This window comes from Phlebotomus papatasi, chromosome 3 (genome assembly GCF_024763615.1).
Source record: "Phlebotomus papatasi isolate M1 chromosome 3, Ppap_2.1, whole genome shotgun sequence".
NCBI lineage: Eukaryota > Metazoa > Arthropoda > Insecta > Diptera > Psychodidae > Phlebotomus > Phlebotomus papatasi.
In genome coordinates, this window is record NC_077224.1 from 88,754,205 (window position 1) to 88,781,739 (window position 27,535).

Here is a 27,535-nt window from a genome sequence, read left to right on the forward strand (position 1 = left end):
CCACATTTATAATATTGGGAAATACCAAACTAACAAATTAGCTGCCTTATGGAACCAAGAAACTTTTAGTGATCATACGAAGGTGATCATTTCGGGTGGTCTGATACTTCATCGTTGAAACGGGATCTAGAAGGCCCGTGGTACTTCTGGAAACTGTCAAGATTGGTGTGAAATATCACTGAAGCCTTTGAGTTGATTTGAAATTTTAACTTAAGGCATTGTTTAAGCTTAAGCATTGATTACAGCGGGAATAATGAAATAAAGAATTAAGAGTCTCATAAAAAGCATAATATGATTCTATGAAACCCTCTTTATAAGAAACAATTTCTCAAAAAAAATATGTTCTATGATATTCAATTTTACAAACTCAGTCGATTGGCTTCAATATTTTTTTTTTTTGAGTCCATTATTTGAAATTATACCCCTAGTTCTGCATTATGACAGAAGAACTCTGTGAGCAGAATTTGAAACAATATTGAATATGTGCTATAGAATTCTCATAACAGTAATGATTTTTTCTGTATAGAGTCTCCCAGTATACTAGAATTTAAATTTTAATACATCTTTTAGCATTCTCATGTAAAAGTGGTGCACTATTAAGGTGCTCCAAGAGCTTTTTTAGCACTACTTACAAAGAATATGAAGCATTCTTTGAGAGATGTTGTACAACGATGTATTTTCCTTATTTCCATTATTAAATATTCATTACAATGATACCACATAACACTTTTAACTTAAAACTAAGCTTTAGTACAGCACATGAACTTTTATTGAGCGAATTTAAGAGAAAGAGACGCGTTCAAGGGACAACATGGATTTCCGCGGAACGAAAAAAAATTTCGATTCTTGTCCTATAGCAACTTCATATCCGTTTAAAAATTGAATTTTGAGTATCGTATAAGCATTTTTTCAGAAAAGTTCTATAAGATTTTCTGATAGAATGCTTCAATTGCTTTGGCAGTAGCGCCTAAAGAACTACTGAAGCTTTTTAAAAGTGCGCCACTTTTTCATATGAGCCTCTCCGACTATTTTAGAAATACAACAAGCGGTCTTTCAGAAAATTGTGGTTCTATATGCCGTACTTCGAGAATTCTTCAGGATTATTATAGAGAAGAAAATGCTAGTTGGTTGTATTTTAAAGCATTAAATATTTATCAACTTCAATTTATTTAGAATTTCAATTTCAATTTATTTAGATAACTTCAAATAAAGAATATGAAAGAATGGGAATCGAAATATAATCTTAATTCCCCCCCCCCCTCCTTCCACTAACGAAAATATTACGAAAATATTATTTGAACGAAATATAGATATAAATGTCCTCCACAATAATGCCGAAGTAATCATCAAAATCGGTTGAGCAAGAGTCGAAATAATTGAGTTTATGTAATGTGAAAATTGGTTTTTTGACTGTGGCGCTCCTAGCATCGGTCCTACGAAGTTAAAATGCTTTAAAATTTTGTAGCGCTTTGCGAGACCTTTAATTTGCACCCCTACTCGTCAAAATCGGTCAAATATAACCGGAGATATGGTGTTCTGAGTTTAGTGAACTTTGACCCCTCATATCTGCAGTTCTATTTTAACCACAGCGAATCCATTCTACTTTTTGTAAACTTCGTAGCCTAGATTAAAGCCATTAAAGCACTCTAAAATTTGATAAACTTGCACAATGGCGTTTTTGAGAAAAATGAGTTTGAATTTTGACACTATCGCAACGCCACTGGTGGTGATTTTTTGAACTTCAGCATTGCAGTGAAATTAATAAAGTATTAAGTAATTTTTATCTGAAATACAATTGTGTTGTTCTTAAGCAATTTTGCGTGATCTTTTAAGTGAATTCTAAATTGGTTCAAATTTGTTGTGAACCGGTAAACCGAAAATTATGAAAACGCACTTTCGAGGTACAGCATCTCACGCCTTTGTAAGAAAAAATTCTTGTTCCTGACCGCGGTGTCACATATAAGATTAATATTAATATTAAGAAAAGCCGGAGAGAGAGAGGTATATAGTATTCAAAATTCAAATGGAATATCACGTGTATTAGAAAGAGTACACTCTAGTGGAGTAATACGATGAGTAAGATATTACTGTTCGTATTAATTGCTTTCTGAATCGTATTACAGGCAATTCGAGCAATTTTCCATGCGTGCAAACTGTCATTCAGTCAGTTTTCGAGCGAAGCGCGAGAGAGAGACATGATAAAACACTTGCTATCTTTTTTTGGCATTCTCGCAGTTCAGAAAGTATTAATCTTAATATTAATCTTATATGTGACATGGTCATGACAATTACAGGTTTTGCATATATTTTCTTCGGGTTTTTAAGTTAAATTTGTTTTCATAATGAAGAATGATTGAAACAATGTTTCTTCTACAGTCGACCCTTAGCTTTGTAACAGTGATATGTAAGACTTTCATGTAAAGTATTTGTAAGCAGTATTGTAAGACGTATATGGACTACTGGGAATCCAACTCAAATTTTTTTGCAGTATACAAACGCATCCAAACACAAACAGTTCACAGTCGTGGAGAAATGTCCGAGAGTGAAATTTGCCTCTCGCAGAGTTTATTGATTTTCTCAATTCAAGCACCAAAGGCTGAAAAATAGATTTTTATCAGTTTGAGTTGAAACAGAAATTTAAAGTGAAGTGCAGAAACAGGAAGTGAAGAGTCCTTGATGAGGATAGTGCCTGAATATTGATTTTCACAGAGCTTCTGACAACGTGGATTTTTTTTTTAAATTTAGCACGCAAATATCGCCTTTGGTTTTCTCCTCAACCTCTTGTGCTATTCCGAATTGTGGGTGGGAGTGAAAATTTCACTTTTTGCTCTTTTTTTTCCCTTACACAATCGCAATAAATAATATTGTTTTTTTAATTTAAAAAATGTGGTCTAACACCCTTAAAGAAATTATCTTCCAATAATGTTAAAATTGAAGTGTACGAGTTGGATGATGTGAAAAGAAACCCAAGTTCAAGTGCAGAAAAATTATTTTGCAGATAAAAATAGATTTCCTGCGAAAATTGTGAGAGAGACTCATCAATACAACATTTTTCACGAAAAACGAACATTGAAAAAAAAAAAACATTGAGAAGTGAGGCAGAGGAAATAGAAATTCATCATCATGGAACAGAGATCAGACAGCCTTCACCTGATAAATCCCTTCGTTCACAAAATGGAATTAATCAATCCATTGGACAAAGTGAAAGTAAGTCAGATTTCGAGAGATTTCTCTCTTCTTTTTCTCTTTCTTTGACTTCAAATAAAAGATCTTTTGAGATTTATAATTGCCTTGTCTTCAAGTGATCACCATTTTTTCTTCCACTCTGCTTCATAACTTTGTAAGCATTTTTCCTCATAATATTGAAGGTTTTCTTCTCATCAAATTATTGCAGCGCAGACGCTCTTCTAAATGCCCTTTCGTGATTTTTTTTCCATTGTTTTGTCCTCAAATAAATCCATTGCGTTTTAATTTAACCACGGAAAAACTTCTCCCGGTAATAATAAGGAAAAATTGTTATTATACCCCCCAAAGGCAAATAACATGTTGGTATTCATCCCAAATGAACTTCATCAATTTCTCTTGTCTTTCTCTTTCACCGACTAAAATTAATGACAAAGTAAAAGAAAAATACTTCGCTGAGTGCTTGGAGAACTGATTAATACACGTGAATTTTGAATTTTCTTATTTAAATTGAAATAAATATTTAGTACAGTCATGTACTAAAACAAGTTTTTACATATTCAAAATTTGACATTAATTTTAGCACATGTATGTACTAAAAAATTAAGTGTATATATAATTAAAGCTACTAAACAGCATATGCAGGTACATAAACTAGAATTAGTACATGTGTAATTAAAACAGCGCACTTAATGGATCAAGTGGTAAAGCACTCGCTTTATGATGCAACTGTCCCGGGTTTGAATCCCCTTTAGGTCACTAGGAATTTTTCTAGGGTTAAAAGTGTTCGATTTGTATACAGTGGGTTTCTCTGCACTTGATACCACGGGGCATGAGATTGACAGCCCCATCCTTGTATAAGAAAAAATAATAATAGATGTTCCGAACTCCCTTTGCGGGAAGACATAATTTAATTTTTAATTTAAAAAATTAATCTAATTTCTATTTTGTGGTTATAATAGAAACTTATTTAGAACATGTATGCCCTAATGCAATATTTAGTACATGCATTATTTAAACTAAATTTTTGACATATGTCATGAGCTAAAAAATATATAGTACATGAATAAATTAAGTTAAACATTTAGTACATGTACTGTACACATAATTGAGAGTAAACATTTAGCACTTGCATTCACTAAAACTACATTTAGTACATGGATAAATTAAGTTAAACATTTAACATAATGAATGGCCTAAAACATTTCATACAAGCATAATTGAGAGTAAGCATTTAGCACATGCATGCGCTAAAACAAGATTTAGTACATAAATAAATTAAGTTAAACATTCAGCATAATGAATGGCCTACAACATTTCATACAAGCACAATTGAGAGTAAATATTTAGCACATGCATGCGCTAAAACAACATTTAGTACATGGATAAATTAAGTTAAACATTTATCATAATGAACGACCTAAAATATTTAGTACATGTATAAGTGTGAGTAACCTATAGTATTAAATGAAACTTGCATTTCACAACCTGAGACTTTTCAGAGAAAATTGTTTAATGAAAATTTGAAAAATAAAAAGGGAAAAAACAACATTGTAATTATTTTTAGCACCTGGTTGATCTTAATCACCTGATAGTAGAAATTGTGAGTTTCACGTGAAATATTAAAACGAAAAACTACATGCTATTAAAATAGCAGACATGAAAATAGCAGAGAAACAAATATGACATTTCACTCCACGTTTTGTACTAAAATTATTACATACACAACGTTGCTTAGTCAATCAGAAAATTACTAGTATTTATAACATTAAATAAAATCAAATTTGGTCAATAGAAAAACGATTTTTCTTTAGTTTAAAATCTTTGTAAAATCTTTACGTTCGTTGTAAGAAAACTGAAATATACTCTTTATCATGGATTTTATTGTCTTTTAATCGAGTTTTATTGTTTTTTAATTGACTCTTAAACAAGATTGAGGTGTTTTTTTTAAATCCAAATATAAATCCTAAAATGTATGTGTCTGTTCAAAATCAAGTGAAAATTGTAAAGTAAATAAAAACTAATAATACAATTTCTAATGATGTAGTACTAAAATCCAACAAAGTCAAAAAAAAAAGTTTTAGTACAAGTAAGATGATAAGGTAAAGTACCCTTTATTCGACAGGTTCCTCTATTCGACCGGTAGATTTATTTATTCAATTTAATTATATTTCCTATAATATTTTGTGTATGATCTAACATTAATAGGTCAATTATTCTTTAAATAATACGAATCAGTGCCAAATTCATAGAAATTGATGAAATTCACCATCAAATATTCAAAAATTGACCCACCGGTCGAATAGAGGAACCCGGTCGAGTAAGGGTACTTTACCTTATGCCAGAACACAAATTAATGGACGGGAATGATAGGGAAAATCTTTTTTTAGTACATGTCTGTTCTCTTATGCTTCTGCATTATCGACTTCTATTTGAATTGGTTCTTGGCACAACGTTTGTTGATTTGGAATACAACGAATACTGAGTATACATTCGTGACAGGAACGAGCACAAAGAAAAGTCGATAACGCAGAAGTACATGAGAACAGCCATGTACTAAAAAAACATGTCCAAGAGAAAGATTTCTACTCTTCATTGGAATATGATCATGAGGCTTGTTAAGCAGTAATGATATTGAGGAATTGAGCATTACATTTCATTTTGTTCAATGTTTATTTATTTGATTACTGCACTTTGAAATTCATTGCAATGTAAAATCAGCTAAAATTATACGTTATTATCGAGAATGTATAATTTAAATTCCTGAGTATCTCAAGAATAGAATCTGCATTATTACAGATGATGACGTTGAGATTTTTTTTTATATATCTAGCCTTGGAAAATTGGAGGGTAATTTATAGAAATCCAGAAGAGTTTACTTAAGAAATATATTGTGTTTGAATTAAGAAAACTAAAATACAAATTGTTTCATTGTTTTGAGTCATTATATAGCATATTCCGCATATCAGGCCATTTTAAATAGGAAATTTAGTACAGATATAAGTTATTTTAAATATTTAAGGATTAGGAGGTAAATAATTAGCACATGCATGTACTAATAAACTGTGATTGGGTATAATAATTTTAAAGATACATGTACTCAATGAATTAGCGCAGTTTGGAATAAATTAGCATGACGTATTTTCTAATGTACTAAAACATTCTTACTTTAAATTTGTTCTAAATCTCGAATATATTAAAAAAAAAACGACAGCACGTTATTAATATTACAACATGTAAATTTGAATTACCTTAAATTTTATTAAAAGGCTTAGAATGAACCTACGACACCGATTTATCTATCTATCACATGGTTACTAAATTTTTAATTATATTCAGTTCATATTTTTTTAGTACTCGTCAAGAAATTAATATAAACTATATTTGAAAGATTATTAAATATTATGTATTGCCTAAATACTGATTATCCTTAAAAACACTTTCCATTGGCTATTAAAGACTTAGCTTTAAGTTTGTACTAAATTTCAGACATGTTCAGAAAATATTAGATTAGCTTTTAACGTAAGAACTTTATAACCAATTATACATGAATTTGAGCTTGTTGGGATTTCCGCAGCTTAGGAGACCAATGCGATTTCGTATGAATGATAAGAAATGGGCCTTTTTTGTGATATGTTATCACTAAAATTGAATATGTGGATCCGGAAATTACAAAGAATCGTACGATTCACTTTGATTTCACTTAAAATTTGATGGACTACCCATATAGCTTGACTTTTCTTAGAGTTCGAGCAATAAAAATCGACATTCCGGCATCTCGAGATAGTGATACGGTATGGCCTCAATACCTTCATTTCTTGATGAGGTAAACAATCGCACTGGGGTCCATGTATCATGAGGAAAAATTGCACAGGCATGACGTATAACATCATGCCACTATTTTATATTTGTGTATACTTTCGTGTGGCTTTTTTTTCGATACATAGTCAACTCGAGACAATCAACTTGAAATCATTGCGTTTGCCAAGTTCATCTCAATAGGAAAATCCACTTGGGAGAAAAAGATTGAAAAGACAAAATGAGAAGTTCTTTTATACAATGATCAATTTCCGTTTTACATCTAATTCCGCCAAGTTATGGATGAGCACATCACAATATTACATTTCGAATATAATACAGTCCCTATAAAAATTGTTTCGGGTTTGAGGGAAATATTTAAGTTGTATTCATACAAAGTCCATTCATAAACTCATACAAGCTGAGATGGACTTTTTTTTACCATTTTTACCCTGGAGGTTGGTCACCAACGCTAAGACGGCGGTGGTCGCTACTGATCAAACCTGAATTTCTGTAATGCCTGTATCTGTCAAATTTGCTTTTGGAAAATATCAAAGAGATTTCCAAGGAATTTCAATGGAAAATTCCTATTTAATTGACCAAAAATAACCGAAAGAACCGAGTGCAACTTAGAGAAGATTCCTGCGAGTAGTTAAATGAACTATTTGTAAAGAAAAAAAACTGACCTACCTGACCCGAACTATAGGAGGTCAAATTTGAAAACTTGACCGGTATATATTTCGCATTTTAATTAAAACTTTGGCTAATGTATTAAATACTACGCACCTAATAAGTTCTTAAGTCTATGATCTAATTACTTCAAAAATATGTAAAATTATAATAACGTCAGCGCCTTATGATGAATAACGAAATTAATATGACATGGCTCAACCTTAAAACTAAGTACTTAATTTAGGCCTTTGTATAAGTACATAATTAAGTAGTTTCTGTTAAGGAAATGAAAATTACTTTTTAAGAGACTTTCGTTGAAGTACTTTTAAATACATTGAAAAAATATTTCGTGAAATTGTTCGTAAATGTTTGTACTTTTTCACAAATAATGTTCGTAACATGATCACTTGACAAGCATTTTTTGTTCTTTTACAAAGATTTGGTCATAGATTTTTTTGTTTGTCTGCCAAAAATTTACAAATGACAAAATTTTACGAACATTTTGTGTGTTTACGAAACATTTACGAACAATTGTTTGTAAAAGTACGAAAAACTACTCGTGAAATGATCAAATGATACTTGTTGTTAATTTATACTCCCGGAACGAAGATGGAAGAGGGGCAGATTATTTGAGAAGATTGGAAGCTGCAAAAAATATGTATTAAGGTTAAATTAAGTTAGACAATGTATATCACAAGGTCCAAAATGGACGCTAATAAAGAATTATATATACTCCCGGATCACAATTTAAAAGCACGAAGGGAATAATTTAAACAGAATTTGGGAACTTGTGGGCAAAATAACATTCCAAAATTGCAAGGTATTGGGTCTAATAATAGAATGCCTTTTGAGTTTGAATTAGCAAATCAAAATATATATAAGAATGTTGAATTATACTTCAAAAATGTCACAGATCAACACTTTATATAAATTTATCACTAAATGACTGAAAAATTTCCGAATGAAAATCACATTTGATAATATTTTGAGCTTGTTTTTCTTTCAAATTACATTGCAAAAATTATCTAATTTAATTTTCATTCCTTGTCGACAGATGTCTCTGGTTTCGCATAAACAATGCCTTAATTAAGGACCTTAAAAGTATACTCATTAAGGTCTTATTTTATCCATTTTAACAAAGCTATTTTTTAAGAGCATAGATAATGCCTTTAATTACAGCATTGCGCCAATAACAACTAACTTTATGTTATCCGGGTAATTTATTTCACAAAATTTTATGATTAAGGACACAAATTACAGGGCTCACAAAATACTACGATCCTCTAGAATATTTGATCTTCATAAAATCTGTTACAGCCACTTCAGTCGCAAAAAATTTCAAATCTCAAAAAGCATCACAGAAATTATAATTCATTTCCGCAGAAGGGCAATGTATTTTCTTTATAGGGTTCTTAGAGATATGGGGATTCAAACGAACTTCAAAACGTTATATTCCCGGTACTATTTGACCGAATTTGATGATTAAGGACGCAAATGAAAGGTCTCTCAAAATACTACAACTTTTTCTGGAATTTTTGACTTTCGAATAAACAGCACTTAGGCCAGTTCAGTCGCAAAAACTAATTTCCATATAATACAAATATCTCGGTTCGGTAAAGATCAATATTTCGATCATCGAAATCACAGAAATTTCCAATTCATTTCCTCAGAAAATTCGTAGAATGACAAGGTACCTACCTATTTTTTCTATAGTGCTCTGAGAGATATATGTGGATTCAAAGTTTACGAACTTCAAAACATCATATTTGCGGTTCTATTTGATCGAATTTTAATGACTAAAAACGCAAATTAAAGGTCTCACAAAATACTACATCCTGAAGTCTTTGAACTTCGTAGAATTAACACTAGAGGCTCTTCAGTCGCAAAAGCAAAAGTCGACAACGCAGAGACTTGTGTAATACATTTCCGCAAAAAATCCGCAGAATGGCGAAGTATTATCTTTATAGGGCACCACATGGTGATGCAAAGAGAGTAATAACAACGTACGTTTTAAGTTCAATGTTCACTTAAGCGATAATGAGTCGCGGTGTGAATAAATTTAGGTCTTATCAAACCCAAAGCCACGTTGATTGTAATCTTGGCAATACAGAATCATTCATTGACTTTCTCTTTTATTTTCTTCTGATTTCAGACTGCGGTTTTCACTGTTCTCCTTCTTCCATTTCGCGTCATTGTGATCTGTATTCTTCTGCTACTGGCCTGGTTTTTAGCCTGTATCGGACTCTTTGGTCTAACCGACGAAGATTTACGATCAAAGCCAATGAAAGGCTGGCGAAGGTAGTACAATCAATCATCACAGAAAAGCTTTTCTCTTTGATTTTTTTTTTCAAAATAACATTAAATAACGCCGTTTCTTTTAATCATTTTTTAATTATATTATTATTATTATTATTTTTAATACTAACTAATTGGGATGGACCAAGCATTGAAGCCCTATTCCTACTGCTTCGAATAGAGCTTTAAATACTTGGAGGTGTAAAGCTTTTTAATACTAATTCCAAAATGAGAAATATATTTCTTTCTCATTCACACCAAAATGACTGGATTTATTGAGGAACTCAATTAGAATAGTTTCCCAATTCGCGAAAACAAAATTAAGCGCGTACATAGCATTTTGTGATGGTTTCAGTTTAAATGGGAAAATTGGTTAACATAAAATATGCAAGTCATGACCTAAGAGCACCTCAGTAGTTTTAAGTGTTGGAAAATTACCTAAAATGTTATTTATAAAATGTCAAAAAAGCCATTTAAACTGCCAACCATTGCTCATTTGCCAAAAGGCTAATCTTATCGTTATTTATTGGACACACATCGTTAAAAACCAATAAAAATCATTGAGATTCAGTCATGTCTTTCGCAATCTTTTCGCTATCCTAAAAAAAAAGCTCAAAAAAAAACGTCATTTATGCATCCTATCACTTTCACTATTCTCTTATTGCATTCTGTGCTAAATATAATCTTTTTTTTTTTGATCTCCTAAAACTTCTTTTCACTTTATGGCGTGTATTTTTATCTCATAAAGCCGCCTTTTGTTATCACTTAACGTATTATTTGCAACATTCATCTGAAATTTATAGTTTTTTTCCTTTCATTTCTTTAGTACACAGAAAAATGTCAATTGTATTTTCTACAAAACAGATTTTTCAAATTTAAAAAACTGAGATTTATCAAACAATTGTTGATTTTAGCAACTGAATAGGAAATAATATCTTCAGAATATTGATTTGTTTTTAACACAATTTAGTGGAAATAAAAATTGTGCATAGTAAATTCAATAAATGATTATTCAAATTTAAGTATCTACAGTAAAAAACCACAATAAAAATTACAAATTTTATTAGTTTAATTTCAAGCAATAAATGTAATATTTTTTAAGTTAAAATAATTAGTCAATCTATGGCGGATTGTCCAGGAACAGTAACCGGTAACGAGAATACATTTCCCTGCTTCTGACTTTTTTTGAGATCAATTACAGTAACAACTAAAATAAGATTCTTCATGACAATCTTCGTTTTTGTGCAACTTTTAATTGTTTTAAACGATGGAAACCAAAATTCCTTACACCAAAAATCCGAAAACCAGAAAATCCAAAATCCCGAATAGACAAAATCTTGAAAGACAAAATCCTGAATCCCAAAAGAGCCAAATTCCCGAAAGAAAGTAAATCCTGAAAACCACAATACCGCAAGAGACAAAATTCTGAAAAACAAAATCCCAAAAGAAACTAAATCTTGAAAACCATAACCCCGAAAGAGAAAAAATCCAGAAAGAACTAAAGTACCGAAAACCAAAATACTGACAAAATCCCGAAACAGCCAAATGCCCAAAAGAGATGAATTCCTGAAAGCCAAAATACCGAAAGAAAGAGACAAAATCCTGAAAGCCAAAATACCGAAAGAAACTAAATCATGAAAACCACAATTCCCAAAAGAAAAAAATCTTGAAAGAGCCAAAATCCTGAAAGCTAAAATTCCGGAAACCAAAATACTGAAAGACAAAATCCTGAAGGAGCCGACTTTCCGAAAAAGATAAAATCCTGAAAGCCAAAATACCGAAAGAAACTAAATCCTGAAAACGAAAATCCCGAAGACACAAAATCTCGGAAGAGCCAAAATCCAGAAAGAGCTAAAGTACCGAAAACCAAAATACTGAAAAATACAAAATCCTGAAACAGCCGAAATTCCAAAAGAGATAAATTCCTAAAAGCCAAAATACCGCAAGAGACAAAATCCTGAAAACCAAAATCCCGAAAGAAACTAAATCATGAAAACCACAATTCCCAAAAGAAAAAAATCTTGAAAGAGCCAAAATCCTGAAAGCTAAAATTCCGGAAACCAAAATACTGAAAAAGACAAAATCCTGAAAGAGCCGAATTTCCGAAAGAGATAAAATCCTGAAAGGCAAAATATCGAAAGAAACTAAATCTTGAAAACCAAAATCCCGAAAGAAACTAAATCATGAAAACCACAATTCTCAAAAATAAAAAAAAATCTTGAAAGAGCCAAAATCCTGAAAGCTCAAATTCCGGAAACCAAAATACTGAAAAAGATAAAATCATGAAACAGTCGAAATTCCGAAAGAGATAGATTCCTAAAAGCCAAAATACCGAAAGACACAAAATCCCGAACTCTTGGCTTTCGACATTTTGGCCCTTTTGGGGTTTTGACTTTTTGGGATTTTGGATTTTTGGATTTTCGGATTTTGCGTTTTTGGTGTACGGAATTTTGAATGGAGCCTTTTTAAGCGGTTAATTTTTGAGAAATGCATTGCCATTACTTTTCGTTCACTTCACTGGACGAATTCGAGTTCGAATTCGAACCCGGCACCTTAGAGTCATTAGAAACATTATTCTGTTTACTGATATATTGAGGTTCCAATAACTGTTGTAAAATTAACAATATAGTGATCGACTGTTGAATAATGAATTATTATTATTATAGTCCGTATGTATACATTCATTAATTAAATACTCAAATGAATCAAGCGGCATATTAGTCGCTCTAATGCAAGTGTTCAGGGTTCGAATCCAGCTCAGGCCATTATGATTTTTTTTCTGAGAGTTAACCTGAATGTGAGGTTATGCTGGACCTAACCTTAAAAACCAGTCCCGTAAATTACTGTTCAGATACAATATTTTCATTGACAAGGGAAAAACAATTTGCGTATGCTTTATTTAAAAAGTAGCCTAAAATATGAGTGAAATGTTAACCTCAAGAGTTTTTTTAATGTTAAATATTTATTTTGCTTAAAAAATATTAAAAGTGTAGAGTAATTTTAGCTACAAGTATTCGAAATTAATAATTATTTTCAGGATTAAAAAATCAACAATTTTTTGATAAAATTCAAAAAAATAAAGTCAAAAACGTTTGGAGAGAATACAAACTATTTTTCCTGTGTTTATCCTTAAGGTTTTTTTTTTAATCTTTTTTGTTTTTGATGTGTTTCTATTTTTTTTGTTATTCTTTCAATTTTTTTTCTTAAGAGCCATCAACAATTTTTATTGTTACCAACAGGACGATACAAATAATGACCGCTGCTGTTATGAGATATTTATTCATGGCTGGGTCTTTTCATCGGGTGCAGTTTAAGGGGGACTGGGCACCACCGAAAAAAGCTCCCATTTTGGTTGTAGCACCCCATTCGTCCTTCTTTGACTCGCTCGTGGTGGTCCTCTTGGGGCCACCAGCCGTTGTGGCCAAGGCTGAGACGGCGTCTCTGCCATTTTTCGGAAGTACGTTATGCAAATTACTCAACATTCTTTTTATAACCTTAAAAAGTCATTTAACTTTGCGATCTTCTTTGATAGAGCTACTGAGAAGAAGATTTGCATTAAATGGTAAATCTTCTTTATGGCTTTTTTTTTATTCAAAGGAGATAGATAAGTTAAATGGATCGGCGAAATTTCGCCTTTGACATATCGTCTTTGATCTTTTCGCCTTAGAATTTTTTCGTCTTCGGTGCACTTGGTCTTTGAAGTTTCCGTTTAATAACTTTTTAGATAAAACAATTATTTAGCAAAAACGATTAGTTCGGATCAAAAATGACTTTGAACAACAATAAAAAAAATTAGGACGCCAAAGGCAGAACCGGGCATCGTAAAACTGTAAATTTCATTCTTTCAAAAACCAAAGTTGTTCTTTTTTAAATATTTATACAAAATATACAATACTTGAAATATCCAAAGATCAATTACACTGAAGACGAAATGGAAAATACCCAAAATCGAAAACGAAATGCCCAAAGACGAAAAGACCAAAAACGAAAGTCCCTTCATATGCTTTTCAAACATTTAAATTCAAGTGTCTGACAACCCCAAAAGACATCTCAAAAAGAAAGTTGTTAATTTTTAATCCCGCCGAAACTATTGGCAATATTTTTTCCAAAAAAAAAACCAAAAAAAAAAAACATTTGCCAGCAATTGAGAATAAATTAGAAGAAAAATTATTGTAATGGAAGAAGGTGTTCAATTTAGTATTTAAATAAATTTACTAATGACAATTAAAAAATACCAAGGTGATATTGTGTATAAAAAACAATAAATTGTAATATATATTTTTTTTTATTTTATTATTTTTTTTTATTTTTTGTTTTTGTGCAAAATGTACAGAAGCTTCTTTTAGCTTGCGGTGTTATGGTAAACTTTTATTTTTATTTTTATATCAATGACCTTAGCAATTCTCAAATGTTTTTTCTTTTTTAAATTCAGCATTTAATTAAATTAACCAATTTTGTTGAGAATTGATGAGTGATTTGACTAATTGAGTAATACAAGGGGGTTTACCAATTGTAAATATTTAATTTTATATTATTTTCTTTATTTATTTTTTTACTGCTTTGTTTTTTCTTAAAAATTACTATATACAAAACAATGAACAGCACGCGCTTTTGAAACTTTTTGACATATTTTTTTTAATATAAGTTATGAGGATATTTTTTGGAACACATTTTGAAAATGCTACTTTTTGAAGAATTTTTTTTTGCAATTAGACTGCCCATGAAGCCCAAGAAAGTAAACGAACAGGCATAAATTTACACTGACATAACTTTTTTTGAATTTAAAATCCTATTTTTGCAGGGAAGTAGCATAATGCTTGTTCTGTAATCCGCCCAAAAATTCAGGTCCCTCCCTTTTTCTGAGAGTAACATTTAACTCAATTTGATTCCGTTTTTAGCTTTCAATATTAACGTTCAATTTTTAGCGAATTCCGAGCGAGCCCATTTAGCTGAAAAAGGAGCATTTTCAGCATATTTAGCAAAAATATGCTGACCAGTCAGCAGTTCTCGAACAAAAAGTGCTAACCACATATAAGGAAATGGCACTGCCTCGCCAGTGTCGTTTTTATGTCAGCAGATTTTGGCTGAAAAAACATGTTTTCAGAATTGAAATCAGTTGGCATTTGATGCTCGCTGGGTTCTGAGTGGACCGCTTACGAAAAAACAAACCACGCCCCCCAAAACGACTTGTATTAATAACAGAAACGTTTTAAGTATTGTAATGATTTCCAGGTCTGTTGCATTTTTGCAGATCTGTAAAAAGTTTTACCGAAGACCGATTGAGAGGAAGAAGTGTGCCAAGCGGGGGGGGGGGGGGGAGGGGCATGCACACAAGTGGGCGTGACTTTCGAAGACGGAACTACAGTCCTCTAAAATTTGATATTCTTCGTGAACCTGAAAAAAATATTTACCACGTTATTTATTAAATGTTGGCCATGTTAAAGAAAATGAAATATTATTCTAAAATATCTTATTTCTCCCCCCCCCCCCCGCCCCTCTTATCAATTAAACAAATTAATAAGGAACTTTATTGCAAAAAGAACGATTCTAAACGTTAGAAGGAATATTTTCACTCAAATCAGAACTAATGATAACATACTCCATATATTTTTCAATATAGGGCTTTTAGGGGGCGTGGCTTATTTTTTTCAGGAGTCAAAACCTTTAGGTCCGCCTACAAGGGAATTAGTCAAAATGAAGTATCGTGATTTTCGGTCAATAAATTTGTTTTAAGGAGTGATCTCCTTGATTCTTCGCCAACATTTCGTAACTTGATGGATCCTTCTTTGAGTATGGCAATAGAATGGTCGTTAAAAAGCATCAGGGAAATTGTACAATTGTACACTACTACTTTTTCACAATTGGACTGAAAAAGTACAGAACGTTCCGCTTTCAAAGAAATTTTCGAGACCGATAAAAGCCCGCGACTTCACTCCAGTGACAGGGAAAAATTGCATACCCTATACCCTTAGGAGAAATCTTTAGAAGCTTTAGAATAAGTTACGAAAAAACCGTGATCTATGCAAAACATTTTCGGCGCCAATTTTTCAGCCCATTTTCAGCGCCAACGGTTCATAAGAAATGTATTTCAAATTTAAAATATTTGCATACATTTAGGAGAAATTTGAAAAATTATGTTATATAAATAAGCTCCCAATAGTAGACAATTCATATTAAATTCTTTCAATCCGTTTTCACTTAAGCCGGAACTCTATATACTATAGAATAATTTCTCAAACAACCCTTTACAGGCCGTTCTCTGTCAAAAGAAAGTTGACGAAGAATACAGGAGAAAAAGCTAACAGGTCAAATTGTAAAACTAACAAGTCGTATCTTCTCAAGGGGGCGTCATATCAAATTCTTACAATCAGTTTTCACTCAAGCCGAAACTCCCTGTACTAGAGAATAATTTCTCAAAAAACCCTTTACAGACCGTTCTCTGTCCATATCTCAGGAAGATGCTATCAATCTCCGAAACGTTGATGAAGAATACAGGAGAAAAGGATAGCAGGTCAAATTATAAAACTAACAGGTCGTATCTTCTCAAGGGGGCGTCATATCAAATTCTTTCAATCAGTTTTCACTCAAGCCGGAACTTCCTGTACTAGAGAATAATTTCTCAAACAATTCTTTACCCACCCTCTGTCCATATCTGAGGAAGGTGTTATCAATCTCCGAAACGTTGAAGAAAAATACAGGAGAAAAGGATAGCAGGTCAAATTGTAAAACTAACAGGTCGTATCTTCTCAAGGGGGCGTCATATCAAATTCTTTCAATCTGTTTTCACTTAAGCCGGAACTCCCTGTACTAGAGAAGAAGCTAATAGGTTAATTTGTAAAACTAACAGGTCGTATTGTCTCAAGAGGGCGTGGCTTTAAATTATTTTTGGGCGGAGTCTATTGTCAAGTCCAACACTATCTTCCTGCAAAATCAGGCATTTTTCTTTGAAGAAGTTAGAACATTGTAAAGGAGTCTCCAAACAAAAAATAAGGCAATTTTTGGTCTATTGTGTTGATTATTGTTGTGTTTGCCTCATTTTCAAAAGGTTACTCAAAAACCTAATATGCTTGGTCGGGCGCTGTTCATATTTGGCCGGCGGAATGTCAATCCGTGTTATTGGATCTCAGGCGAGGCGAGATGAGGCGCCGATCCTTGTTGTTGCTCCACACACCACTTTTCTGGACAGTGTTATTGTCTATGTAACAAATATGAGCTCAGTTATAGTACGTAAGGAATCAATGGACAACTATGTCGGCAGTAAGTTTATCATTTCTGTTTTAGTTTCCACTTCCACAAAAGAAAAAGTCACACTTTCTAACCCTTTTACTATCTCTACGTCTCATCGAAACTTAAAAAAAAATCTTGTAAAAAATAATCTTGGTTTAGAATAACTCTACAGAGATCTTAATTAGGGTTGCTCCTTCAAGCAATTTATCTCGATTGCAAAGGTGTTGGTAAAAAAAATGACAATAAAGATGAGACCAAAATTTATTTCAAATAAAATGCTCAAAATTATAGCGAACAATGAGAGCTTGACAAAAAGAAATTTAACAACTTTCTTTTGTTATTGTGTTGACATGTTAATTTGTCCCACACGATGCAAAATTTGTAGAAATTTATTTAAATAAACAAAAAATAATAATTTTCTAATATTCTAATATTCTAACAAAATATTCTAGAATTAATAAATTACACTCAGCCGATTTATGTTTGGCGAGAAGATCCAAATTCACGACAAAACACAATAAAGGCCATCAAAGAAAGGGCTAATTCACCTGAAGATTGGCCACAGGTAAACATGTTCTTCCGCGCGCGACTTTCAAGACTTTTAACTAAGCTTTCGTGTTTACAAATAGATTATCATCTTTCCGGAAGGAACATGCACCAATCGCTCTTGTTTGATTACATTCAAACACGGAGCCTTCTACCCAGGAGTCCCTGTTCAGCCGGTTTGCATTCGTTACCCTAATCGCCTGGATACAGTCACATGGACTTGGGAGGGTCCAGGAGTGTAAGTTTAATTAAAGGCGATTCACATTGATCGTTAAAACTTTATCGTTTTTGTTAAGAACAAAACAATAATTGAATAAAAAGCAAGAAAAATTGTGATAATCGGTCGAAAAAGTTTGTGTCTCGGCTAAACCTTATGTCCTAGACACACTTACGACTTAAGCCGAGAGACGGATTAAGTAAATAAAATCAAAATTTCAGTTTCAGTTTTAAATTAAAATTTCAGTTTCAGACGAGAAACGACTTAGTTAGAGGGAAACTAATGGAAATTTATTCAAATCATTATTTTGATTATCATTACGCTAAGCCGTCTCTTAGCTTAAATCGTATATGTGTCTAGGGTATTACGATTATTACGCGTTTTTCTCTCACAATTTTATACGATTTTATCGTAATTATTTTGAAATATTAAATACAGGCAACAAGAGACAAAAGGATTAAAAAATAAATAAAAAGTAAAAAAATCGTGATAAACGAATAGTGAAGTTTGTGTCTCAACTAAACTGTACGACTTATTAAGCGTACAGTTTCTTATTACGCTTATCGTTTTTTCTACATAATATTCATATTTTTATCGAATTTGAAATATTTGATAAAAAGGAAAATAAGGCGCAATTCTGATAAACTATATAAAAGTTGTCTGTGTCTCAGCTAAATTTTCAATTGCTATGCATATATTGTTTTTGATAAACGTTGTTGTTTTTTGCAAATTTGCAGACTTTTTCAACCTCGTTTTCATTAATTGGACTAAAAAAACTATTTTTAAAAAAATGTCGAAGAAATAAGACGAAATTGTGATTAATGGTGATCGTACTTTGTGTCTTGGCTAAGTTAAACAATTGCAGGAACTATTGATTTCGCTCAGTGTTTTTTTTACAAGCTTTTAAATACGGTCAATCTTCTGAGATATCACAGAAAAATATTAAAATAATAGATAAAAAGTAGAATTGTAATAAACAGTATTTGAATTTTGTGTCTCGGCTAAGCTAAACAATTGTTGCACGTACAATTGACTTCATTCAAAGTGTTTTATTTATAAACTTTCAAAAGGGGTAATCTTTTTGAGATATCGCAGAAAAATATTTTTAAGAAATATATATAAAAAAACAGAATTGAAATAAACGGTGGTTGGTATTTGTGTCTCGGTTAATTCGTACGACAACTACTCATATTCTTTATTTTTGAAAATTTACAATTTTATCGTAATTATTCTCAAATATAAGATAAAAGTAATAAAAAATTGAGGCAGAAAAAAGAAAAAAATATATTTATACAATGAGCGAAGTTTGTGTCTCAACTAAACTCTTCTATTGGTGCGAATACAGGATTTTCGCTCATAGTTTGTTGCTTTGTTCTTTTAATAAGCTACACAATGTTATTGTTAATAATTTTTGATAGGTGTTAAATTACAAAAACAAATATAGCAGAAATTATACAAAATTGGATAAAAGGTGAAAAGAGTTTGTGTCTCAGATAAACTGTACGATAATTGGACTTTTTCAGGTTTATCGCTCAATGACTTTTTGTTTGGTTTTTCTAAGCAAATTTGCAAAATTTTCTTGGTTATTTTAAAAAAGTTTTATAATAAAAGAAGAATATAGAAGAAATTATGCAAAATTGTAATAAACAACGAGCTAAGTTTGTGTCTTGACTAAGCTTGCTGTTTATCACAATTTTGATTTATTTCTCTTATAAAAATCTTTTATTTCTTTTGACGATCAATGTGATTCCGTCATAATCCTACAAAAATCTCTTCTAGAGAAAAGATTTCTAAAATTTTCTCCTGATCACAATTCCCAGGTTGAAATTGCTCTGGCTGACTCTAACTCAAGTCCACAGTGCATGCGAAGTGGAATTCCTTCCAGTGTATGTTCCATCGGCAGAAGAGAGAGCCAATGCCAAATTGTACGCTCACAATGTGCGAAATGTTATGTCCAAGTGAGTTAATATATTGATTGCAACATTAGAATTTTATCTGGATAATCTACAACACCCTTTCCTTGCATTTATTTTTCAATTTTATTCTTTTTTTTTGCAGAGCACTTGGCTTGCCAATATCTGACTACACGTATGATGACTGCAAAATATTGACACGTGCCAAAGAAATGAATCTTCCATTTGCTCCATCGATCGTCGACGTTGAGAAACTACGTGAGAGTGTTGGGTAAGTTATATTGAGAATAATAACTTTTTAGGGGAATTAATCAAGAATTATCATGTGAATACGATTATCATGCGTTTTCTTCTCATGGTGCTCTGTTAAAATAATTTTACGCGTTTAATTGTAAAACTTTTGAGATATAAGATAAAATTAAGTAAATAAAGAAAAATAAGACAAAATTGTGACAAACGGTCAAAAAAGTTTGTGTCTTGGCTAAACTGAAAGATTATTACGTAGATTTTTCTCTCAGGACTTCTTTAAAAACAATTAAAGGATTTTAATTGTAAACGTTTTAGACTGTCAAATAAAATTAATAAAATATATGGGTAAATTTTTAAAAATTATGATAAACGGTGATTGAAGTTTGTGTCTTGGCTAAACTGTATTCTTTTCTTACTATTCTTACGCAAAATTTTTATTAAAAAATATGAGTTTTAAAGAATATTTTTTGAGATACAGTGAGTGTCAATAGTTTGTTGCCTAATGGATGTTTGAGAAATCAAGTGAAAAAAATGATAGAAAAAAATACTTTTCCAAATTTTTCTTTTTGCAGATGAGTTCCTTGTAATCCGTAGATATTATTTATAATTTTCAAAAAAAATAATTAATTTTATTTCATATCAAAAATAATTGTTTTCCAAAAGTTGGTCATTTTTGAAAAATCAAAAGTTTGTTGCCTCATTAAAAAAACTAATTCAAAATGGTGAAAACGTGCAACCAACTTTATGTAAACCGGTTACATTTTGAGCTTATGTCATTTGACAGGCAAATGGTAGATTTGTACATTTTTAAGGCTGTCAGTGGTAAATATATAGGTGTAAAAGTGATGATAAATAACAAGAAATAATCATTTTTTTGATAATTCATAATTTAGGTTATAATGGCAAATTACAAAAAGTTGGAAGGTGGGATATTGTCCAGAGATACTGCTGGAAGGAATCGGCGTCGCTTAATTGCCAAATTTTATGGAAATTCATGAAAGGTTATACATAAAATGGTCAAATATTATATTAATGAGGTACGAGTACATCTGAAAAACGTTACTGGCAGACCTAGGGTATCGACTCAGAGGGTTGATAACAGCATTGTAAGTATCTCTGATAGTGACCCAATGATGTCTGCTTCATAAATTAAAAGATAGTTGGTTACTGAAGGAACACAGGTCCCTACAGTTACAAAAACGAGCTCATATTGAAAGAAAATGGTAAGAATGTTTGGGTGGCTCTCAATATTCCATTGGTAAGCAAGACCAATCTGAATAAAAAGTTGTAAATTTACTTGAAACATGTTAAACAAGTAAAACTACAATATTTTAACCAGATTAAACTAGCTAACCAATGGAATATTGAGAGCCACCCAAACATTCTTACCATTTTCTTTCAATATGAGCTCGTTTTTGTAACTGTAGGGACCTGTGTTCCTTCAGTAACCAACTATCTTTTAATTTATGAAGCAGACATCATTGGGTCACTATCAGAGATACTTACAATGCTGTTATCAACCCTCTGAGTCGATACCCTAGGTCTGCCAGTAACGTTTTTCAGATGTACTCGTACCTCATTAATATAATATTTGAATATTTTATGTCTAACCTTTCGTAATTTTCTATTAAATTTCGCAATTAACTACGCAGATTCGTTCCGGCAGTATCTCTGGACAATATCCCACCTTTCAACTTTTTGTAATTTGCCATTATAACCTAAATTATGAATTATCAAAAAACTGATTATTTCTTGTTATTTATCATCACTTTTACTCCTATATATTTAACATTGACAGCCTTAAAAATGTACAAATCTACCATTTGCCTGTCAAATGACATAAGCTCAAAATGTAACCGGTTTACATAAAGTTGGTTGCACGTTTTCACCATTTTGAATTAGTTTTTTTAATGAGGCAACAAACTTTTGATTTTTCAAAAATGACCAACTTTTGGAAAATAATTATTTTTGATATGAAATATAATTAATTATTTTTTTTGAAAACTATAAATAATATCTACGGATTACAAGGAACTCATCTGCAAAAAGAAAATTTTGGAAAAGTATTTTTTTCTATCATTTTTTTCACTTGATTTCTCAAACATTCATTAGGCAACAAACTATTGACACTCACTGTATAAGAAAAATATAGCTAAATATATAAGAAATTAGTACGAAATTTCGATAAATGTAGTTTGTGTCTCGGCTAAACTGAACAATTATTTCACGCAGTTTTTTCTCTCAGTTTTTTTTTTTAGTAAATTCAGATATTTAAGATAAGATAAAATTAAATAAATGTAGAAGAGAGAAGAAAAAATTCTGATCAATGAAGTTTGAGTCCCAGCTAACCTGTAAAATTATTACGCCTATTTTTTACCTCTGTTTTATAAAATAAATTCAAGTATTTTTATCGTTAATCTTCTGAGATATAAGACAAAATTAAAAAAAAAAAAAACAAATAAATAAATATAAGAAATATGACAAAACTGTCTCGGCTAAAAGTTATGAAAAATTATGTCTCGGCTAAACTGTAAAATTATTTTACATAGTTCTTTCTCTCAGATTCTTTCTTTTTTTTTTAAATAAATTTAGACATTTTCATCGTACATTTTCAGAAATATGCAATAAAATTAATAAATAAATACAGATGAAATTAAAGCAAATTCTGAAAAATGTCTATCAAATTTGAGTCCCGACTAAACTCTTCAATTATTACGCCTTTTTTACCCCATGGTGTTTCTTAAATTAAATTTGAGCAATTTTATCACAAATGTTTTGAGATATTAAATTAAAATTAAACATAAATAAAATTAAAAATAAATAAATATAGAAGAAATATGGCAATATTCTAATAAACGATGAATAAGATTTGTGTCTCGGCTAAACTACGATTAACATGTGCTAAGTTTTTTCGCTCTGAGTTTATTTTTTTTTACAAGTAGCACTTAATCAAGTTATAAAAACGTTGTGTTACCTTTACCTTCCCCTGGATAATTGTAGATATTCTTTGAGGATAAATTTTAAAAGAAAGTAAAGTATCTCAAAGAAAGAGAGCCTTTGGTTTGTTAAATTATTTTTTAGAATAAGACCAAAAGAAGAAAGAAGTAGAAAATATCGCAATTATTGCATTTAATTGAAACCAATCACCTGAATTTCTCTTTCTCATTGTTCTCTTGTTGCTTCTTCAACATCTTGACTAATACTAAATATTTAATGACTTGACAATGAATTGCTAATTAAATAAAAGTAATATAGTTCACGCGGAAGCTAAATAGCAAACAAAGGAATGTAGGTTTTAACCTGAATGAAACGAGCGAAGAAGACTTTATTTTATTCCGGAGGTTAGAATAGATGCTAAGACGGCGGTGGTTGCGTGGATAAAGGATTAGAAAAATAGAATTAATAAATTCAATTTTCTAAGTAATTATTATAATATTAGAACGATCAAAACTCATTTTAGATCGCTTTGTTAATTTTTATTTAATGGATAATATATTATATTAAATTAATCGTGAAAAAAATTTATGATCCTAACCTCTTTTCCAGACTCAATAAGAATCATTCAGAGGAGAAAATTGCAGCATCTCCAGCTGGAAATATCCCAGAAAATTCAATAAACTACGTTGAATTTTGTCAAAGGCTCCAAATTCAACAGAGTCATCCCCATGCCCACAAACTCTTCTCACTATTCGATCCGGTAAATTACTAAAAGTCTCATACTCTCTTATAATTTTTATTATAACATTGATTGACATGTTTTTTTTAAAGCGATCCAATGGCGTTATTGACTTCCGAGAGTACCTGCTCTGCGCACTGTTTCTGATAAAGCCCAATCAACCCCAAATTGATTTGGTTAAATCTGCTTTCAAGGTATTAAAATTGAATAACGTCAAAATTTATTTCCAGAGAAAAAGTTACTTCGTGAATTGTTTGAGGTTAGGGAGGGTTTGAGAAAAAGGTTAACCTTGAAATTGAGGTTATGTAACTTCAAAAAAATAGATTTTCTCATGACAGAACGCTTTCATGTCAATTTTGATATACTCTTGTGCATAGTAATCTTTCAAGTTAGTTCGTGTCTTGTTTGAGGTTAGGGAGGGTTTGAGAAAAAGGTTAACCTTGAAATTGAGGTTATGTAACTTAAAAAAAATGATTTTCTCACGACAGAACGCTTTCATGTCAAATTTGACATACTGTTGTGCATGCAACTAGTAAACTTTCAAGTTACTTCGTGAATTGTTTGAGGTTAGGGAGGGTTTGAGAAAAAGGTTAACCTTGAAATTGAGGTTATGTAACTTAAAAAAAATGATTTTCTCACGACAGAACGCTTTCATGTCAAATTTGACATACTGTTGTGCAAGGAACTAGTAAACTTCCAAGTTACTTCGTGAATTGTTTGAGGTTAGGGAGGGTTTGAGAAAAAGATTAACCTTGAAATTGAGGTTATGTAACTTAAAAAAAATGATTTTCTCACGACAGAACGCTTTCATGTCAAATTTGACATACTGTTGTGCATGCAACTAGTAAACTTTCAAGTTACTTCGTGAATTGTTTGAGGTTAGGGAGGGTTTGAGAAAAGGTTAACCTTGAAATTGGGGTTATGTAACTTCAATAAAATGAGTTTTTCTCATGACAGGACGCTTTCATGTCAAATTTGACATACTGTTGTGCAAGGAACTAGTAAACTTTCAAGTTACTTCGTGTCTTGTTTGAGGTTAAAGAGGTTTGGGAAAAAGGTTAACCTCGAAATTGAGGTTATGAAACTTCGAAAAAAGAAATTTTATCATGACAAGACATTTTGAAATTAAATTTGCCCTACTGTCGTGCATTTAACTAGCATAGATCTTCGATTATGCGTAATTTACAATTTAGGCTATAATTCTTGCAAGCAACAGTTTTACTTGGGGCAAAAAGGTTTCGTTTGTCAGTTCATATAAGAAAGTCCCCAGAAAAATTCTAATTAGCTGGGATTTAGCATATTTTTGAGGTTAAAATTTAACAATCATGCATAACTTCATATTTAGCAAATTTGACATAACCTCAAACTTTAGAATATTTAATCAAATTGAGGGAATATTATAATTATTTTTTTTTTGCAGTTGTACGAAAGCAGTTCAGGAGGTGTTACCCGAAAAATCTTTAGCCAAATTCTCAATCATACACTGGCTTTGCCGGAAGAAGTGACACAAGTAATATTTTCTCACATTCGAAAAGGGACATTAGACTTCATTACATTTGGTAAGATATTTCGTAAATTTTGCAAAAATCAATAAATATTTTTAAAATTTAAAATTCTCCATCCAACAGATGACTTTGTATCCTACGCAAAAGGAAAGGCTGAATTCTCAAAAATATTCTCTCAAAATTTTGACTCATGCGAAAAACCAAAACAACCCTAAATTAAATTCTAGTTTTTTTGTGTTAAATGTTCATGTCTTATTTTAATTTTTTTACTTATTTATCTTAACCAGAACATTCTGTAAAAGAGATAATGTGAAAATGGCCATTTACTGTAAGCTCCCTTTCTACTTTATATGCCGAAAGAAATGCCGTAGTTACCCAATTAATAATTTATTTTACCCATAGAACTGATATTTAAAAATTAAAAAATATATGTTTTGTGTGTTAAAAAGTTAAAAAAAAGAATATTATATATTTTTGTAGCCCAAAACTACTTGTAACTCAAGAGTCTTTAGGAAGAGATATTGAATTCCAGGAGAATGTTAGAAAAATTACTCTCAAGGTTGATTTGCATTTAAATTGCTGATATTTTTTTTTTCAATTGGACAATCATTTGTTTGAAAATTTGTATTAAAAAAAAGAAAAGAATTTCAAAAAATAAATTAGCAATGACGTGTCGATAAATAAACTTCACCTCCTGCCAGAGAGTCAAAGGAATATTGTGTACTTATTGAGGAAGAAATCACTACAAAAAATACTATTTTGTACGTTATTACGAATGGAACTTACTGTATTGTGTAGTTGTCTGTATTGTGGTAGAATTACAAAAAAAAGAATACTTGAGTATTTATAGGAATTTGAAAATTTAGAATTATCCAACATTATTTTTTTTTATTAGAAAATACATTCATTGAGAAGAAATAATTTACATTGAAAACAGGAAAATATTCAAAATAATACAGATGAAAATAACAAATGCAAGTCCAGCCTAAATAAACCAGTATTTATAGTAATTTGGTTTTATTCATTTCCCTGTCGATCTTGTCCAAAAATCATCGGAAATCTTGGGACATTTCGAAATGTTACGTGAGTGTGAGGAAGATAAAAAGAACACTCTGTCCCTCTCTTGAATGTCAAAATGATGTTTACACTTTAAACACATTTTTGACAGGTATTCGTGACAGTTGACAGCTGTCAAAACACACGAGAAAATCGAAATATAAAACGAACAACACGTGAATGGCCAACTTTACAGGAGAGCGACTTAAAGCTGAGGTTTTGTTTTTGTTAAATACATCAATTAAGTTGACTGCATTCTCCTAATATTGTACATCAAACGAAAGGATTCAAATCTTATTTTTAAAAGCAATTCACAAAATTATGTATATTTTTTTAATTATTACAACATTTTTCCGAATTATGCTGAGAATAATGTAGTCTTCAGAATAGAGGTTTAGTCCAGTTCCCGAAGGTCTCAAAATCCGAAATAGCAACCAATTTTACTGATTTTTCAAAATCGAATAGATGATTAAGCCGAAGGGTATCATGTTTTGGGCTCGTTGGAAAGGTCTTTGAATTTCCGATTAAACTGAACCGGTTCCAATCGGTTCTCAACCGTTTCATAATTTTTATTCAAAATTCAATTATGTTACTCCTAAGGTGTATTTTGGGCAATGTTTTGAGTTATTTATAAATCAGTTGTGAACTGGTAATGAACCGATTATGAACCGATAAGTAACATTCGTCCGAAAATCCATTCGAACTCTTAAAAGGGTACAGTGCTGTCTCTCTATATGCACACTTTCTATATGCACAGCTTTTGTATCGGTTGCATTCAAAATCAATTTGTTTGCATTTTGACAAAGTAATAAAGAAAATTATTTTCTTGGTAACTATTTTTTCTTGTTTTCAATTTTCTTAATTTTATGTTTTCTGTCTCATATTATATTTAAAATAACACGGGAAATTCTAGAACAATAAAAAAATGATAATTTAATAAGAGAAAGAAAAAAACCGTTGGGAATTTTAAAAAAAGTTGTGCATATTCAGAGAGAGAACTGTCAAAAAAGTACCCAAACTGTGCATATAGAGAGACAGCACTGTAATTGTCCTAATTCAAAACAATTTCCAGACCCTTTAACTTTGACAGAAGATTTAACACATTAAGTTCATATTTTTTCTGAAGAGAATTACATAAATTTGCTCCTTGACTCTTCTAGAATGTTACTGTTTAGAGAAAATTCTTTAAATATAATTT

At 31.1% G+C, this 27,535-nt stretch overlaps 1 protein-coding gene across 4 annotated transcripts; it reads left to right on the plus strand.

Annotated features, from left to right (window-relative positions):
- The first annotated feature begins 2,484 nt into the window (after window positions 1–2,484).
- LOC129806270 (lysophosphatidylcholine acyltransferase) lies at window positions 2,485–26,291 on the plus strand. 4 transcript variants are annotated; one of them, XM_055854739.1, is made up of 12 exons: window positions 2,487–2,798; window positions 2,999–3,207; window positions 9,806–9,951; window positions 13,188–13,405; window positions 17,628–17,740; window positions 17,805–17,959; window positions 19,759–19,896; window positions 19,997–20,122; window positions 23,647–23,797; window positions 23,869–23,970; window positions 25,197–25,335; window positions 25,405–26,291. In XM_055854739.1, exons 2-12 carry the CDS (start codon window positions 3,124–3,126, stop codon window positions 25,494–25,496), a joined length of 1,464 nt encoding a protein of 487 aa, XP_055710714.1. In that variant the 5' UTR covers window positions 2,487–2,798; window positions 2,999–3,123; the 3' UTR covers window positions 25,497–26,291. The 4 variants fall into 4 exon arrangements, with proteins under 4 accessions (XP_055710713.1, XP_055710714.1, XP_055710715.1 ...); XM_055854738.1 differs by having other exon boundaries at window positions 2,485–3,207; XM_055854740.1 differs by lacking the exon at window positions 13,188–13,405 and adding an exon at window positions 16,994–17,205 and having other exon boundaries at window positions 2,487–3,207.
- The last annotated feature ends 1,244 nt before the right edge of the window (window positions 26,292–27,535 follow it).